Source organism: Numida meleagris, chromosome 6 (assembly GCF_002078875.1).
Source record: "Numida meleagris isolate 19003 breed g44 Domestic line chromosome 6, NumMel1.0, whole genome shotgun sequence".
Classification (NCBI taxonomy): domain Eukaryota; kingdom Metazoa; phylum Chordata; class Aves; order Galliformes; family Numididae; genus Numida; species Numida meleagris.
Window position 1 is genome coordinate 50,916,670 of NC_034414.1, and position 17,726 is coordinate 50,934,395.

The window sequence follows — 17,726 nt, forward strand, 5'->3', positions numbered from 1 at the left end:
GTTTAAGGGGCTGCACAGCACTAGCATCAGTGCAAGGGAGTGAGGCAGGAACACCACAGCTGGAAATTATAAGAGTAGTTTAATCTTTTATGAAACTGGAACTGAACAAAGCACTGGAAGCTTTATAGTTTATCCTCAGCTGTACAAACTCCTCCCTACACTGATCAAATTCCAAATTACAGATGCAGGTAGATTTCTTTCTCTTATGTCTCTTACTATGTTCAAAATCTATGTTTTCCTCTTGTATTTATTTATTATTTAGTAGTAGTAACTCATTAGTGACTGGTTCTTAGCAGTAATAAAGGCACCTCAATTCTAAACCCTCAAACCAGAGAAGATTAAGGAAAGGATAAGATATAATTTGTTTCCTAGCACTTAAGAAGCACAGGGAAGGAAGGGAACTGAAGCAAGTACCAGCAGCTCTCCCTAGTCAGTAGAATTCTTCGTGGTGTCTGGAAAAGAGAGAAGTTCTTTGTCCTTTGTCTGCAGCAAAAGCAATGTGTTCAAATATAAATGGATCGATGATCCTTCTTGGTCCCTTCTAACTCAGGATAGTTGATAGATGCTGTTCGCTAGTGCTGGCTTACTCATGGGCTGAGTAAGAGAGGAGATGGACTTCTCATTTTTGCTGCTGTTTGTAAGGCTGCAATTTTTCAATCCTTTAGTAGCACAGCACAGTTAGCACTTAATAGGCACATCCAATATAAATATTAAATGTTTCATGTCTTGGTGTTATTACAAGGATTAATAAACCCTGTGCTATTTCTTCAGCTGAGGGTAACTTGGGGCTCAGTGAGGCTGCACAGTAACTGCAAGTTGTAACTTCTCCAGATTAAGTACATGCACCTTTCTCCCTTTCTCCAAGGTTGTTCTGATTTTTCCATTACAACTTTTGAGAGATTAAAGAGTGTCTTTTTGAAAAATATTTCTGGTACAGGTGGGCATCATTAAAAAACACATATACCTCAACATCTAAAAACAAAGCAGGGACAAAGACTAACACAACACAGGCTGTGTACTGCAAGCATACAGGGAAGTCCTCAAACTGATGACTGCAGGTGAACTTGTACAAAGGATCAGTGCGCTTCAGATGCGTAAACTTTTTAAAAAGTATTTATTTATTTCCTTCCTCGTACATTGGCTTCTCTGATGGGTACCCCCGGGCTGCCCCTCTGCGAAGGGCGAGCTCCAGAGGACCCCAGCGAACTGCGGGCTGAAAGCGGCGGCACAGTCCCCGGGTCGCTTCCCCCAGGCGAGCGGCGAAAGCGGCACGCAAAGCGTTTAGGCCCTCAGGGCTCCCCCCTAGGCCTCAGCACAGACCACCGCCACTCCGCACCAGGAGTGACAGGAGGCGGGAGGCCGGAGGACGCCACACGTCCCGCCCACCAGGTGACGCTACGGAGCAGCCGCTCACGTGACGCAGGCAGCCAATGGGCGGGCGGCTGCCCTCTCTCCGCGGGCGGAGGAGGAGGAAGGAGGCGGGCGGAAGGCTGAGGCTGCCGTCGCCGCCGCCTGAGCCGGGGGGGGAGCGGCAGCGCGGGGCGGGCGCAGCGCCGAGCGGGGCCGCCGGGGGTTGCGCGTGTCCGGCCGCGGCGCGCGGAGAGGCCATGCCGAATAAAAACAAGAAGGAGAAAGTGAGGCGGGGGGAAGCGGGGGGGGAGGTCGGGCTCCGCGAGGTGGCTGTGTGGGTGTAGAGGCCCCGCGGGGAGGAGCGGCCCGGGGCAGGGCGAGGGGCGGCGGGGAGCTCCGTGTCGCTGGGGGGAGCGCGGCTTTCCCGCACCCCGTGGTGCGCGGCCCCCCCCGCCCGCCTCCGGGCACTGGGGAGGGGGCGCCCCCCCTGCGAGGCCTACCCGGGGGTGCTGCGGCGGCAGGGGGGGTCCCGGCCTCGCCTCACCTCGCCCCGGGGGTCCGGGTGTGCGGGGCTTGGGGGCGGCCGGGAGAAAGGGAGAGGCTGTGGGTCTGGCGTGCGGGGGAGTGCGGAGGGAGGGGGTGGAAGCGTGCGCTGAGCGGAGCCTGGCGGAAGAGTGAGCGGGGAGAGGTGGCTCCGGGTGTGCGGCGGCCCGGGGCGTACTGGGGGCGAGACGGGGGCGTCCCGGGCCGCCTGGGAGCTGAATTTGTGTTCGGGGGAATCGCTGCGAACGCTCAGCGGGGCCTTCCCGTCCCCTGTCCCTGACAGTGAACTGAGGTGGATGTGGCTTTGCCCCAGTGAGTGGGAGCGGTCGGTTTGTCAGCTGCAGAAGGGGCTCCCGCAAGTGGAAGTATCAGAAAAGTTGTAAACCCAGCGTAAAGTTAACTGGATTGCAGCCTGTCTGTGATAGTTAATTAGCCATTGTGGGAATGAGGAGAGAGCGGATACAGTGATGCATAGAGCCTGTCTCATGTAGATGCTGTCCCGCTGAACCCTTTTTGTTTGCCTTCTGCCTGGTTTTTAGCTTTTCAGTAATGTTTTAAAGTTAGATGGGTGTTGTGACTTGTGTTACTTTTGTTTTTAACTTTTTTCCCCCAGTATCTTTGCTACTGGGGATACTGGACAAGTTCAAACATAGCTTTTCTTGGAATTACAAATCTCACAAATAGGCTGTGGGTTAAAGCTGCAGGTACAATGCAGGGAGTGAAGAATCTGAATAGTGGGCCTGCTTTAAAACTACGCGGATTACTCTTGCATAGACCTTCTATATCATACGCAGTAATGAAGTTAAAGGGAGAACTAAGTGTAAATACTACTGAGGTTAAAATGCAAAGACAGCAAGGTGAAATTCTTAAACATGGTTCTAATCAATTGCATCTTTGTCTGTTCTTAGCTATGTAATAAAAGCCTTTTTCTAAAAATCCTTATCGGTGAATTTTGAGGCGTAAATACAACTCTAAAACCTTCCTGAAGATGATGAATCTTTATAGCAACTCTGTAGAGACTGATAGTTCAGTATTAAGGTCTTCCAGTAAAACAATATTCTTTCTGGACCTATCAGTTCTAATATTCCTAGTTGAATAAAAAACAAACAACTTTAAAGTCTACCTAATGTAACTGAGACTGAACTTTTTTCCAGGAACCTGCAAAATCAGGCAAAAGTGGAAAAAGTGGCAAAGATGGACAAGAAAACCAAGAACATGAAGTAAGTATTATTAAAGCATGCACTCTTTCCAAGTAAACTTGTGAAGACTTCTGAAGAACACTTAGAATTTTTCTAGATGGTTATAATTTTGTGATGGGTGGCTGTGAGAAAAGTGATTCTGGAACTATTGACCTGGTATTTGATAAAAGTCCTCTAAGACTTGAGAAGATGCTTTTGAGGAAGTTAATTTTATATAGACTGAGTGACTGTGTTTGCTATGGTCTTAATCACTCATCTGTTTCCTCTTTGGTTGTGAGAGTACATCTGTCTTATTTTCTAGTCTTGTTGTGAGGTTTGGGGCTTGTCTTCTAGCTGCTGATTGTGGTTTTTATCATTCTCTGTAATTCCTGGAGCTCTTTTGTCAAAAACTCTTGATATTAGTGTGCCAGTTAAGTGTTGTCAGTAGCCTGTTATGTTGTCAGGAGACCTTATTCTCAATCAAAGGTTACCAGTTTTTTTTGTCATCTAATTTCTGTGTATAGGTATACATTGGAGTATTGCCTTTTTTGATTGATTTTTCAGTTGTTGCTGCAGTATTTCTTCTTCTGCATTGCTGTTTGTTTTGTCCACCAGCGAAGTGCAGTTATTTGAAAGGACTCAGTTAGCTCATTGCATATTCCCTTTCTCTCACATTAATCTGGAAACGCAGAGTTAATAGATCTGCTTCATTTGGAAATCTAGTGTTTATTTACTTTACAGTGTTAATACCAGCCTGAGTGTAAAATGCTATGCTGAGAAGTTTATGTATATTTCATCCTCTAAACTGCTTGTCCTGATGCTCATCCAGCTTTACCACTTTTTCCATCATCCCCCACGTGATTACTGGCAGGGGAGGAGGGAAGTTTTTGTCTTGCAGAAGTCTGTTCCTTATGATGGAACTCAAATGAGTTTTCATTTGTTGTGCAGAAAGATATGTGCTGCTGACATCAGTTAATATAATCATTAAAACCTGTAAATGTAACTTTTTTGCAAGTTCCGTTAAAAGAACAATTGCATTTCAGTGGAAAGAGCTGATAGCCGGGCTGCTAGGGGAGAAAACACTTGGAATGCAGTCAGGACAGTAGCAGGATGTAAATGTTCGTAACGTTGCAGATGGGCATGATGTGTTGTGTAGTTACAGTACATTGCTATGGCGTTAAAAAAAAGTACTTTTTGACCATATTCTTGGTTCCTGTGCAATTGTAAGGCTTGTGTTTACTGATACTTTGCTGTATCTCAGTTGACAACTCCTTTTCTTGTGTTTCGGGATGACGTGCTGGTGAGACCAGAACTGATTTTCTTGGTCCTTCAAGGACAAAGTGTAAAGCTGCTGCAGTGAACTAGTGGAGTGATTTAAATGTTAACTGAAAATGCCTATCTAGATTCCTTTCTTTCTGTATTTGCAGATAAAACTTTTTCTTCCTTAATGTTCAAAATTTGCAAGAGATTAGTCTCAACAGGAGAATACGTTGTAATGTTCGTGCATTTTTCTGTTTCAGTTGTCCTTCCCAATGCTAAAGTACAGTTTGCTTAAGTCTGTGATGATGCTTTGTTATCATGTAAGTGGGGGAGCACGGTGGGAAAGGGACCCATACACTGATGTGAGTGTGACTGGTGCATATACTGTGATTGCCATTCCCAGTGGGTATTGTTTAGTCTCCAGATGGTTTTGAGCACCTGAGTGCTTGACGTATTAACTTAATTAATAGAATAATTGCGCACAAGTAGTAATATGGAGTTCACATTCTAATGGGCTGGCTGTGACCAAGGTGTGTGTTAGCTGACACTTATGTGCAGAAGGGAAACTATTCCTAAGGGTAGTGAAGAACAGCAAATATAGCAATGCTCTGGAATATACTATTGATGTGGGTTTTTTTTAGGATTTTTTCTTTAACAAAAGTTGTCCTTGTGTTTCCTTGTACCAGTGTTTTAACATGGCTTTTTAAAGATCCTCTTCTAGACTCTAGGTTTGGAAGTACACAGGTTCGTGTCTTTTTTTCAGCAAAATTATATTTAATGAGTATGAATTTAATGGAAATGAATGTAATGCAAATAGCAGATCATAAAGACTAGAAACTGGTATTCAAAGAACAGGGGACAAAAGCAGCAGCATCCCACAAATACTTTATTTATAGACAATTAAATTTATAACACTCAACTAAATTCATTATGCTTGGACTTCTGTAGATGAAAATATAAACAGATCTCAATAGTTTATAGGAACAAGCAAGTGCTTTTCCTGTCTTGTGGTCAGGGAGATGAGATTTTGGTTGAGTGAAGCTACTCAGCAAGTCTGAGAGGTGATTTGAAATCATACCAGGTTTTGCTGGTAGGTGTGCCCCTGCTGAAGGGGGATGGAAGGGACTTAAGCTATTACTTGTGTCCCTTTGTAAATTTCTGCAGAAGTATACAAGTATGTATAGAAGCTCTACAGTAGCTGCAGTGTGCAAGTGACCTACTGAAATAAATACTTTTTTGTTTACATATCAAAGGATTCCATTGTCATTGTATTTGAAAACAAGATCCATCTTGCCCATTTACTTGTTTCCAGTGTTCCCACCAAACAGAGATATAAGGAGGAAAAACAAAAGTTGATTCTTCTCCTATTACCTGTGCCTTGGTTACTTAATGTAATACAAAAAGCCATGCTAGATAAGACCAGAGATCCATGTTGCTTGGTATCCTGTGTAGTTTGTAGCTACTATTCAAGAAAAGAGTTTCAGTTGTGGAGTAGATGTGTGATCTTCCATCCTTTCTTTAAGCCAGTATGTGTCTTAGAAGGTTGCCTGAGATGCTGTATAAAGTTGTTTTCATATTATTATGATTTAGCTGACTTTTTATATAGTATCTAAATTTGTGTCCTTTTTTTCCAAGCCCTGTTTAAACTCACCTGGGTGGGAGGACTTCCGTATCTTAGATTGTCTTTTTGTTCTGTCATACTTCTTGCGATGGAGCTACCAGAACTGTTCAGTATACAGGGTGGAGGGGGTACCTTGTGTGTTTGTAACCAAAAGCAGTTATTGCAGTTCCCAGTCTCACATACTCTTCGCTTCTTGAACGTTTGAGAGAAAAGGTAATATGATTAAGTTCACATCTGACTTCAGCTTGTTGCCTGTTAGTAAACATGAATTAGGGTAAATCATTGCCAGAACTGTCAAATCTATTCCTTTAGGAATAGCTTTATACTTCAGTAATTAGTCCAGGGTATTTGTGTCTTCAGGTTGGGAACAAAGACAGTCTGTTACGTATTGTTGCACTTGGAAGGAAGGGAGACTTAACTCTGGTAAAATACTCAGGGATTTGTTTACCATTGACCAAAGTCTGCGGTCAGAACACACGTTGAAGTGAAATGCCCAGGTGTGGGTAGTGATTATGCCAGCACCAAGTAACTTGTGGATGTGTTTCCCTGTGAGGAAATTGACCTTAGGAATAAGCTTTGTTACAGAGCTCTGTTGCACACAGTTGTGTGAAGTTCTTCTTTTGATTTCAAACAGCAGTAACTCTGGGTCGGGTGCACCTGAGCGCAGAGTAACCGGTCTTCCCTCTGTTTCACTATCACAGTAGTTCTGGTTCTGTGTCAGTCTGTAGCTGGATTGTTACAAATCTTCCGAGTTGGCCCCTTGTTGCCTTCAGTGTGAATATCTCTAGAAGGAGAAAGTTCGGTAACAGTATGTGATTGTCAGGAGATGTTATCCTTGCCTCTGTCTAGCAAAAACCTAACCTTTTTTATTATTTCAAAAAATTCATGTTTCTTACAATACTTTATTAATAGTTCTCAGGTTCAAACCATGGGGAAAGAAAGTTAAGATCTGAACCACGTAGACTCTTATTTCTGTGTATTTTGCCTGTGGGAATGTATGCACTAAAACCTGCACTTCTCACTGATGCTATCTGTTGCTACAGGGAACACAGGTTGGTTGACACTGGTGTTGGCTGTAGCTGCACAATCACAAGCACCTAAGGTAATTCTAATATTTAACATGCCTGAGCTGGAGTACGTTGAACCTGCAGATGGTTCTTTGTCTGGATCATAGTTTTGCTCCCTGCTTGGTGTTGGAATTGAGCTGTTTGCTCTGGAATGGTCTGGGAGCATTTGGATGGCAGATTGCTGAGGTTCGCCTGGGAGATAGAAGGTTCAGGCGTAGCTGCTGACCATTCATACAACACAGTAACAGGTGACAGAGTTATAGTTTCTTCTAGATCTAACAGCACTCACTTGGGAAGGCATGAAACCTTCGGAACTCATAGTTTTATTCATTTTTTTGGTCTGTTGTTTGTAGCAGGGAAAAGCTGTTTTTGTTTAACAGTATATTGGCTTGATGACTTTGAACAAAGAAGAACAGAAATCATAATTCTTCTTCTGCTGGCAAGCAGAAAGCTAATGTGGTTTGAGTAACGCGTGTGTGTGTTACTGGATCATTGTTTTGGTGTGCTGCCCTGCTTGGTTTCTTTCTACTTGAAGTTTTTTCTATTTTTTCATAGAAAGTGTAACAAGATATAAACTGTTGGTCAATTCCCTTGCCATGCAAGAAATGGCTTGATTTATTGACAGCATGTGTTGTAAGTGTTAGGTGATAATCACTGTAGAAATTTTCAATTTTGAAATTAGAAAAAGTCACCTTAAGTACTGGTTCATACCTCTGTCCTACCACCATCTCTCTGCAATCACTTTCAGTTAGTTTACTAATTTCCCTAAAAATATTAGGTAAAAAAGGGGGAGAAGAAGCAGTGACATTAGTTATTTAGAGTAGATTTCTTAGCAGAGGTGATGTGAAGAAGTGTCCTAATGTTAAAACAAAACCTAGGAACAGATAAAAGCACTGAAGTCCAGCACTTCGTGTGTATTAGGACTGCTCCTAAATGATTTCTGGAAGTACCTTCTTGTGTCTGAAAGTTCATTTAATCAGCTGAGACTGCCCTAATTTGTTTAACTTACACTTGTGTGTGATTCTGTGTGTGTATATATTTATTGTCACACTTACAGTGGCTGTCACTTAAGCTCCCTCCATTACTGCCAGATGGACAATTGCTGTCACTCAGAGGCATCACATTATTGGATACATTGAGATAAGGATCTTTGAGGTATAAGATTCTTCTGCATTATTGTTCTTCATAGCAGCATACCTCTTTTACAAAGAGGTATATTTGGACTTGTAAGCGGAATAAACGGTGTTCTGAGAAGTCAATCCCATGCAGTGTTTCAAATTTATTTGGCAACTGGTTTTCTTCAATTTGGGAGAGCATAGTTTAATGTTAAGAAATTAATTTGATTTTTAAGAACAACAGGACCTCTCAAATTTAAATCACAGAGCAGCTAAAACACAGTATTAGACGTTCTGTTTTACAGAGCTGTTTAGAATTATTTCAAATATTCCTCCTAACATTAGCAAAAATAGGGCTTTAAACTAAGCTGTGACTTTGAGTTTCTGTTGTTTGCTTCCTTCTCCTTAAACTGGTGTGCCAACTACTTGAAAAGAAGACAGCACTTGATCTGAAAACTGATTTTTGTCCATGGTTTGCAGTTCTAATTTTCTTTACTGGAGAATTTTTAAATAGGTTGATCTAACAGTTAAGTGTTTCAGTGCAACAAGGAAATACAGCCTTAGAACGAAGTGAGGTGCTATTTACTGACTAGGAAGATGTACTATCTGTTACTGTTAAAGCAGCCTTGCAATTTTTTTTAAAACTTTGCTCACTTCCTATTTCCAAATTTATTGATATCTTAGTGAAGTTTCAGTATGAGTATGTGAGATAAGAAATTTTATAGATAGATTCAAGAACACAAGATTATAGACACCACTGGTAAAGCAATATATATATATACACAGTAGCTTTGGCTCATCAGTAGCTTTACTTAATTAGAATTTACAGCAGACTAGAGGTTTGGGTCTTAATGCAAAGGAATGTGTGGTGTGTGTATTTGTGGTGAGCAAGCCCTTGTGTTTGAAAGCAAATAAACAAAAGTAGGCTGTTTCTTTTACTTTTTTGAAAGTCAAAAGCGGTTGAGAGAGAAATTAGAATTTGAAATGGAGAATTAATATAATTTAAGCCAGGCCATCATTTATTCAGATTCTTAATCTCTATATTTTTTTATAAATGTTCTGCTATAATACTTAGGGCCTTATCTTTTTAATCAAATTATCTGATGGCTGCAGATAACAAGATTGACTTTTCTGGGCCATTTGTTTCTTTGAAGTTTCATTATAGAAAATGCAGTAAGAAACAAATGTTGCCTTGCTGCTTCTGCTTGTAAAGTGCCACATGCTCACTGGTGGTGTTTCAGCAAACACAAGCCAGCATGAGTAAGCCTAGTCTGAGCCGATGGGCACCCCATCAGTGTTGTCAAAATTGAGTTCCTCTGCAACCTCAGACTGCAGGTCTGTTTGCTGACCAAAAGCAATCAAAGATAGTTTGAGTAAGGCAGTTAAAAAAAATCACGTTTACAAGGTGGAAATGGAAACAAATGCATGCTACTGGTACTTACTTATGAATGTCAAGTTAGAATGCAGAAATCTGAAGGTGTTGCAGTTCACTGAGCTGAGACACATTGGTTTGATGTGTTGCAAGGCAAGTGTGTTGCAACAAAGCTAGGGTGGTACAAGTCCCTAGAAGATCAAATTTGAGCTGTATGTAAGGACCTAACAGGAAATACAAGCAAGACTTTCTGTTATGAAAAATAAATGCTTGCAAGAAAGGCAGAAGAGTTTCAGCAAGTTGTGGGTCAATCTTTTAAAATGGTCTGTGTGTAAAAACCTGCCATAGTGTACTGCTTGAGAGTGAAGACTTGCTGTTCATGGGGAACTTCCTGGTCGCAGAGGCCAGTCAACAAACTCCACGCTGGGTCTGACAAAACACTAGTGGCACTTCGGAGTTATTGATCAAGAGCAGCTAGCAGTAATGCTGCAATGTATAAATGCAAAATTGCAGTTGCTAAATGTGTACCTATGCGTAACTCAATGAATGCTGATTAGTGTGCTAAAATGTATAAACTTTATCGCTACCCAGTTGAAAAGCTAATCTTTTAATTTATCGATATGGATCCTCAAAGCTTTATGGTGCAGCTCTTGCCATCTCAGCAAATAAAAACATAAACTGATGCTGTCGCTGTACTATCCTGTACATCCCGACTGCTGAGAGAATCTTAAAGGAAGAATGGGCGTACTTGCTAGAAAGGCAGCTGCAAGGATTGTTTTATCAGGGCGGTCTAGGCATTGTTCTGGTAATGATCCTTCTACGGAAAAACAGCAGAAATCAAAATGCAGTCTGTTAGAAACTAACCAAAGCCACCAGCACCAAAAGCAGAGTCTTCAGAGGCTCCTCCAAAGTTGCCTGTCTTGAGCCTGTGAAACTAGTGATTAGTAATGACACAGTGGCACAAATCTTCAATAAAATCAAAACTTCAGAACTGTTTGCTATTAAAAATGGTACCCAAAAGCATGTTGTTTCCTTGCTTTTCTTTAAGTGCTTTGTTGGTGGAGCAATGTCCCGTTGTTATGTGTCTGGGTGATTAATAGCCTATACTGAGATTCATGTGGTTTGCACTGAGTCTCTGCAGACTGAAGTTAGTGAACTTGATGTGGAGCAACTAGGTATGATCGTAAAATGCCTTGCCAGTGGTGGGCATGAATCTTAATTACTGCAGGCTGTCTTAATAGCTCTGAGCATTGTTTCTATTACTATAGTAACAAGTTCGTTCTAACATTGTCCTGTTGGAAAGCATGTTGAACTTTGACTCAAGGAAAATCTTATGGTAATTGTAAAGTGTTTCAAGATGTGTTGCATGGAGAAGGGTAAATGTGGTGATGGACTGTCGTTCACTGCAGCCTCAGAATATGTACTGATGCCCAAGAGAAGGCCAACACTTTAATAGAAGGCTTTAAAAAAAATGCAGTTTTCGTCAAAAGTAGGCAGGGAAACGATGCTTTATTCTCCTCAGTGGAGAATAATAGAGTGCCCTAAGAATTTGTAGGAGCAAACCTGGAGGAATGTGGACAGCACAACTTACACGCACTAGTGAGGGTATTACATATGATTGTTTGGAGTAGCTATTTACCGATATGCTTTAGCTTCAAATAGTGTACTGATGACTGTATGTCTAAAGGTGTGACTGCATTGGTGACAGCAGTGAGTAGCAGCATACTGTGCTTTCAGAAGCAGGAACTCAGTTGTTCTGTGTGGAGTTTAGGGTGAAAACTGTTGCTATTGACAAGCAGTTACAGTAAAAAATCATGGGTTGTTTCAGTGTATCAGTTCAGTGTCTTTTGATTAAGATTGGTGAATTGATACGCAGAAATTGCTTGATCTAGGAGGCCTGAGAGGCCTGACTGTAGGATGATAGAACATCTGGAATTTTGACTGCAGAGGGAATTTCAATACCCTTTCCTCAATGCCGGCTGCTAATCCTATGCCACCAGCCCAGCTCTTGCAGGTATGCTGTGGGTATAATTATCGGGTTGCTTGCCACTGGGCTGTGTGTCAGATGTGGCATAACCCTGTTTCCAGCCTCAACATAGAGTAGTAAATGAAGGCCTGCGAAGAAGAGAGCTCTAAGGCAGTTTGAGATGGTTGGAATGTTTAGAGATTTTCATGCTGCTTTGAAGGTATTCAGAGGGGAAAATCTGAATGGTATTTAGATTTCAGCTGCTCTCCACCCATTTTGACTTCTTGATCTTTGATTTTAGTTCTCATCTCAAGAGACTAAATTGAGTTTAGACTCTCATTTTAATTACACTGATCATGTATTTGGCCTCTACCTCTTAGCCAAATTATTTTAATTGCAAATTGGACCCTCACACTTTTTTGAAAATGAAGTTGTAGATGTCTTTCATATTTTTTTCCAGTTCCTTGTTTAGTTTCAGTAAATTGTATTTCAGTTTCAGTTTATTTCAGATATAATCCAGAGTGCTTTTAAAGCCCTTCTGAGGTTTGCTTGGCGAGAAACGAGCTCTTCTAGCTGTTATAGATCAGGCCTCTGTTTATGCTTATGAAGGGTAAATCCACGGAGGCTACTTATTGTACCAAAATGAAAAAGAAGAAAGGGATTAATTCTGCATTAATGTAAGTGTTCTCCTTCTGTCTCAGGTTCAAGATCTTGATTCTTATCAAGAGCATTCTGCTTTTTACCTTGTGTACCTGCATTTCACAGGGAGTTTTAATCATTTGGTAACTGATACAGAAGTTTGGGTAGGTAAACCTTGCAATCTAGACTTCTTATGATGATTCTTGCTGATAAGGAGCTTGCTGTTTTGATCCTGAGTTGGTACACATGTCTATCTGTATGCACCTGCATCAGGTGGTCAGAAGGATCAAACTGTTTAAAGCAGTGTTGTTAAAACAATAATGTACTTCATTCTTCGTGCATGAGGACTTCTGCCTGACAGTTGTGTTTGAGAGCTTTGTGGAGACTGGAGCACTTCTCCTGCTAGGGGAGGCTGAGAGTGTTGGGATTGCTCAGTCTGGAGAAGAGGAGGCTCGGAGGGTGGGGTGGGTCTCATCAATGTCTTTTAAGACATGAAGGAGGGTGGTGCAAAGAGGACAGATCCAGACTTTTCAGTGTTGCGTGGTGCCACGATAAGAGGTGTGTGCACAAACTGGACCACAGGAGGTTCCATCTGACCATCAGTCAGCACTTCAGTGTTACGTGGGTAACGAAGTACTGGCACAGGCTGCCAGAGAGGCGGTGGAATCTCTTCCTTTGAGATCTTCAAGAGCCACCTGGACGTGGTCCTGTGTACCCTGCTCTAGGTGTCCCTGCTTGAGCAGGGGCTGGAGCAGATGGACCCAGAGGTTTCTGTCAGTCTCAGCTATTTTGTGAAGCAAGGGAAGAAGGAGGGATGCAGGGACTATCCATCGTGAGCTCTTGTTACTAGCAAGAAACCCCTTCCTTTCTTGAATTCACGTTAAACATTCAAGGGAACCGAGAAGCGTAAGCTCTTTTTTTTTTAATTATTAAAAGCAGGAGGTAGAAGTCAAAATCATACTTGTTATGATAGTCTTAATGTTCATCAAAATACATGAAGCTCCAGCTTTAAAAGCTAAATTGATGAGAAAATCTGGAGGTTCTTTCTTAAATTATGATCTACATAAACACTTTCTCAGTCTGATGATTTATCAGAGTAATTTGTACGCATTTTTAGGTTTATCAGCCACTTTGAGTTGGATGTGTCTATGGCTATATAAACATTTGGGTGGGAGGGAGCTGTTTGTCAGAAGTAGGGTAAGAACAGGTATTTCCCATTCTAATTACTGAAAGAGAATTGATAAAAGCGTATATGTAATCTGACTGTTCTGCTGTCAAATAATTGAATTATTCTTCGTAGCCAAACGTCAGTCAGTTTTCCTCAGGAACTGTGGTTTCTGAAGTAGTTTGGTTACTGGGCATAAGAAACTGAGCTTGGGTCTTCGTTCAGAACTAAGGACCACGATATTGTTTTAGAAAGTGAAGTAGTCTGAGTTGTCATTAGGCTTGCAGCTTCCTAATGCAGACAATGAAAGACAGGATGGTTGAGATTGCTGAAATGTGCCTAAATTGACTTAATTTCTTCAAGTGCCCTTCTATGCAAAGGCTGGTTATGTGCTAGTTTTGGAGGTGAGTACTGTCTTGAGAGCATCCTACTGCCACTTGCAGAAGTTGTCAGTCATGGCTGTGTAGTGTAGCCTTCATGTAACCAAGAGCTGTAAGCTGTTCTGGCAGCTCTCTGGTGTGTGATGGCTGAACAAGTGGAGCACGACTGAAATACAGGGATAGTCGGGGCTGATGGTGGAAAGAAGGGCAGCAGCTGCTGGATGAACTGCCTGGTGATTCAGGGCTGGAATTATGTGCAGCCATCACTGCGAGATGGGAAGTTGCCATAGGAACAAAAAATGCTTTCTTTCAATGCGTCTATTTAGGAATGTTGCCCATCCTTTTAAATAACCACTTTTGGCTAATTTTAGAGTTTATCTGCAATTCAGAATACATGGTTTCCTGATGAATGAGTTACCTTAATATACCATAGCATGTGTGCAGGCACAAGTGAGTACTTGTTAATTCACGATTGAGAATTTGCTTGGGAATAGAGGAAACAGGAAGGTGACTTTTCCTGTTTCAAGTAATGAACAAAAAAACAGGTGGTAATGGAAGGTAGCCAGTTCTGAAAATCAACATTAAGCTCAAGGATAACATTGAAAGTGTAGAACCTTGTGTAGTAATAGTGCTTATAATAGATTGTGATTAACTTTTATTGCATAATGCATGGCAAATCATTGCTCCCTAATTTTTAGTGCTACTTTTCCTTCTGCTTAGTCACTTGATAATTTAGAATGCTTTTTTAAATTTGAGTTAAGGGGTAGAATTTACCTCGAGGATCATTTGTATTTCAGCAAAAAGATTTTTCAACATTTAGTGTTTTAGAGAAATCGTTTTTAAAAAATAAATAAAAATGCAAGGTAATGGGTATCACTTATATGTAAATGCCTTTAGCTTACAACTTCTGCCATTTTTACTGTAAGTCTAGAGTATATTTTTGATAACTTGTGGTAATCAGTGTATTGTCTCTTTTCTCTTATTTGTTCTGTATTTTTGCTCTTTTAATAGTAAATTCCCAGAATGGGAGTCTTAGATGTTTAATGAGAACTAAATGTTGCTTTCAGTCATTTTCAACACATGAACAATTCTGTTACATACAGTACTGTATTCTTGAAATATAGGCACTTCTCTGCCAGTTGAAGAGTATTCACTACTACATAAGGTTTACGTGAGATGACTGTCTTCAGTTTATCTACCTTTAGACTATCTAAATGGTGATACATGGTAACATTTCTACATACCCTGAATGTGTTCACTCACAGACCACGTGGAAATTGCTAATGAATAAGCTATTCTGGAAATCCTCTTTAGAACACAAAAAGAGATTTCTGTTGTTTTAGATACATCCCTATGAAAATGTTTGGAGATTGAAACACAGCTTTCGTATCTGTTTTATTTAAATCCATTGAAACGCTGAAATAGCAGCATTACAACCTGATTTCCATTTGGAATCCCATTCCTGTCCAATTTTTTTTTCCTATTTCTTATCACATAGGCACTTATTGAAAAGGAGGCTGTGTTCTCTTCCTGTAAGAGAAGTGCCAAGGTGTCTTTTCAGTAGTTTGCTGCAGTGTAAAATAGCTTGCAAATTTGAAAGGCTTCTACATCAATTTAAGATCCTGTTTGTTTTTTTTTTTAAAAAAAAAAAAACAGCAAAACCAAAAAGCATCAAACTGCAATACTTGTAGTAAGGTTTCTCACTTAGCTGTTGTTATATTCTTGTTGTAGATTGTTTCTAGATGTATTATCATTCCTGTAAAGTGCCTTGTGAAGTTATTCATGTTTAAAAAAAGTTAACTATTGCCTACTTCAAACCTCTTTTTCCTACTGAAAAAAAAATGGAATGAGAAAAGCAATGTCACGAGTTCTGACAGGCTTTTGTTAATGATGCATTTTATTTAGCTTGAGTGAGAGCACTATCAAGTATGTTCTGGGAAACGGAGCAAAAGGGTCCATTCTTCTCATTCTGTTATTTAATTCATACAGAGGTACAGTGACAATCTGCTAAGGAATATTACAGTAAAAGCCACCTGCTCTGAATAGGCAGTAAACTGCTACATGTACGTTTTAGAAGCTGCTGAAGCTTCCTAACTCTGCTACAATAATAAGACTCTTTCCTTTCAACTTTCTAAACTTCTGTCAAAGCCTGAATACCCTGGCCAAGGTAGGACTCTAACAGAAAGGCACACTGCAGGTAAACAGTGTAGAGTTCAGCTGCTTTAAATAGATGGGGTCCTCAATCTTTTGAAGCTCGAGTCTGATAGCCAAGTACCTTGAAGACCTGGGCTCCTTACGCAGGTAGTGGGAGCAGCTGACTACATTAGAACATCATATCTTTTTGGTTGGCAGGTAACTGAATAAATGGATGAGTGCACGTAACAGATGGAAATTAATCATTCTATGTGAGTGTTGTGGTACAGAAGTAATACACATAGTGAACAAAATACTTCTACATTCGGAGGATGGTAAATAGAACACTTTGATTAAAAGGTTATTTTGCATGATTTCTGTACCAACAACAAAAAAGATGCTCCAAGTCAAACTACAATTAACTGTTTTCATTTCTTTTTTAACAGGTGTCAAACAAAAAATCAAACAGCACTCCTCCCCCAGCACAGCTATCTAAAATCAAAGTACCAGCACCCCAGACAGTACTGAAAAAGGAAAAGCGTCAAAGTTCATCAAGGTTTAATGTTAGCAATAACAGGGAGCTTCAAAAACTGCCAGCTTTAAAAGGTATGTCTTTCTAAATCAAAACGACTCTGGTGAGGGATTGTGAGTGTTAGACAGAAGCATCTCTACTCTGATACTTTTATCTGAAAAACATGTCATATATTAAATATTAGTATATGCAAATTTGCACATACTTGCATTTGCAAACAGGCTTCCAGTCTGCTGCCTTCTTGGCAGTCAGTTTAGGAAATACCTAAGCCTTTCCAGCCCAGAAGGATTTATATGAAAGTGACTTCAATGATCTCACATAAAAGTAAAATATTTATTGTCTTTTTTTTGCAAAACGTCAGTTTTCTCTCCTCAATGAGGCATGCTCAAACCCTACTTTGTGCAAAGAAAGCTCTTGGCATTGAGAGAAGGCCAGGTCTATCCCTGCTTCTTGGTTGGTTTTCCTGATCATTAACTAGACAGAGTTGTGTCTTTCTGGTGAAAACAAATTTTTCTTTTGTCAATTTTAAGGCTTTGTGATCATATAGAATTATATTTACTTCTGTCTGTGATGGAAAAAAAAAAAATATGCGTCTTCTCTCACTAATGTGGTATTTATTATCTTCATTTTAGCTAGTGCACTTTAGCATGTGTTGTGTTAGCATGCATCAGCATATTGTGCTTATGGTACCTTGTAGATTTAAGGTAGAGTTTTCCAGATGTGCTCAGATGTACTGATCTATGGGTTACGAGAAACTGATCTGCTCTAAAGGTTTATTTAAGAAGAAAAGGCAGTTTTGAAATGCGATGCATGCTGCTTTCCTGTGTTCGCAGTTGGCAGTGAAACACCAGTAGATCACTGAAATGTTGAGTAGAACAGTGGTAGATAATGTGAAAATGTTGGGGGTAAGACTTTTTTTTGCTAGTAATCTTCCTCTTGTTATAGTGAATTAGTGTTCCATGACAATAGGGAACCCAGTTTCCAGGCTTACGTGATCTGTACTGCTCTTCGCGTCAATAAAATTAGGCTGCAGTATTCTTCTTATCTCAGGGATGCTTTTTTACCAAAAGAATATGAAATACTGTCCATCGTGCTAGTATGGCAATCTGTAAAAGAGGCTTCAAGATTTAAATGCAATTTAATTAGTGAATTTCATTCTTTTATTAAATTTGTAAATGAGAATATATAACACCACAGATTATTAAAAGGTATGTTGTATCTCTTAAACTGACACAGCAAGTTCATGCACGTACAGTTAGCAATCACATGTGGGGTGTGACATAAGCAAATGACACTGAATAAAAGTAGTGCTTTTTGGAAGAGGTTTGCATACAACCTTGCTGACTGGCATACTCCTTTGTTCAGAGAATCAGTTGCAAAGGAAAATACTCACGGCTTGTTCTTA

The 17,726-nt window shown here is 40.6% G+C and overlaps 1 protein-coding gene across 1 annotated transcript in view; it reads left to right on the forward strand.

The window, feature by feature from the left end:
* Positions 1,488–17,726, forward strand: part of PPP2R5C (protein phosphatase 2 regulatory subunit B'gamma) — a 76,585-nt gene continuing 60,346 nt past the window's right edge. The window contains exons 1-3 of the mRNA XM_021403495.1: positions 1,488–1,634; positions 3,048–3,113; positions 16,236–16,395. Of these exons, the coding sequence (XP_021259170.1) occupies positions 1,608–1,634; positions 3,048–3,113; positions 16,236–16,395 (253 nt within the window). The 5' untranslated portion in view covers positions 1,488–1,607. The remainder of the gene's footprint in view (positions 1,635–3,047; positions 3,114–16,235; positions 16,396–17,726) is intronic.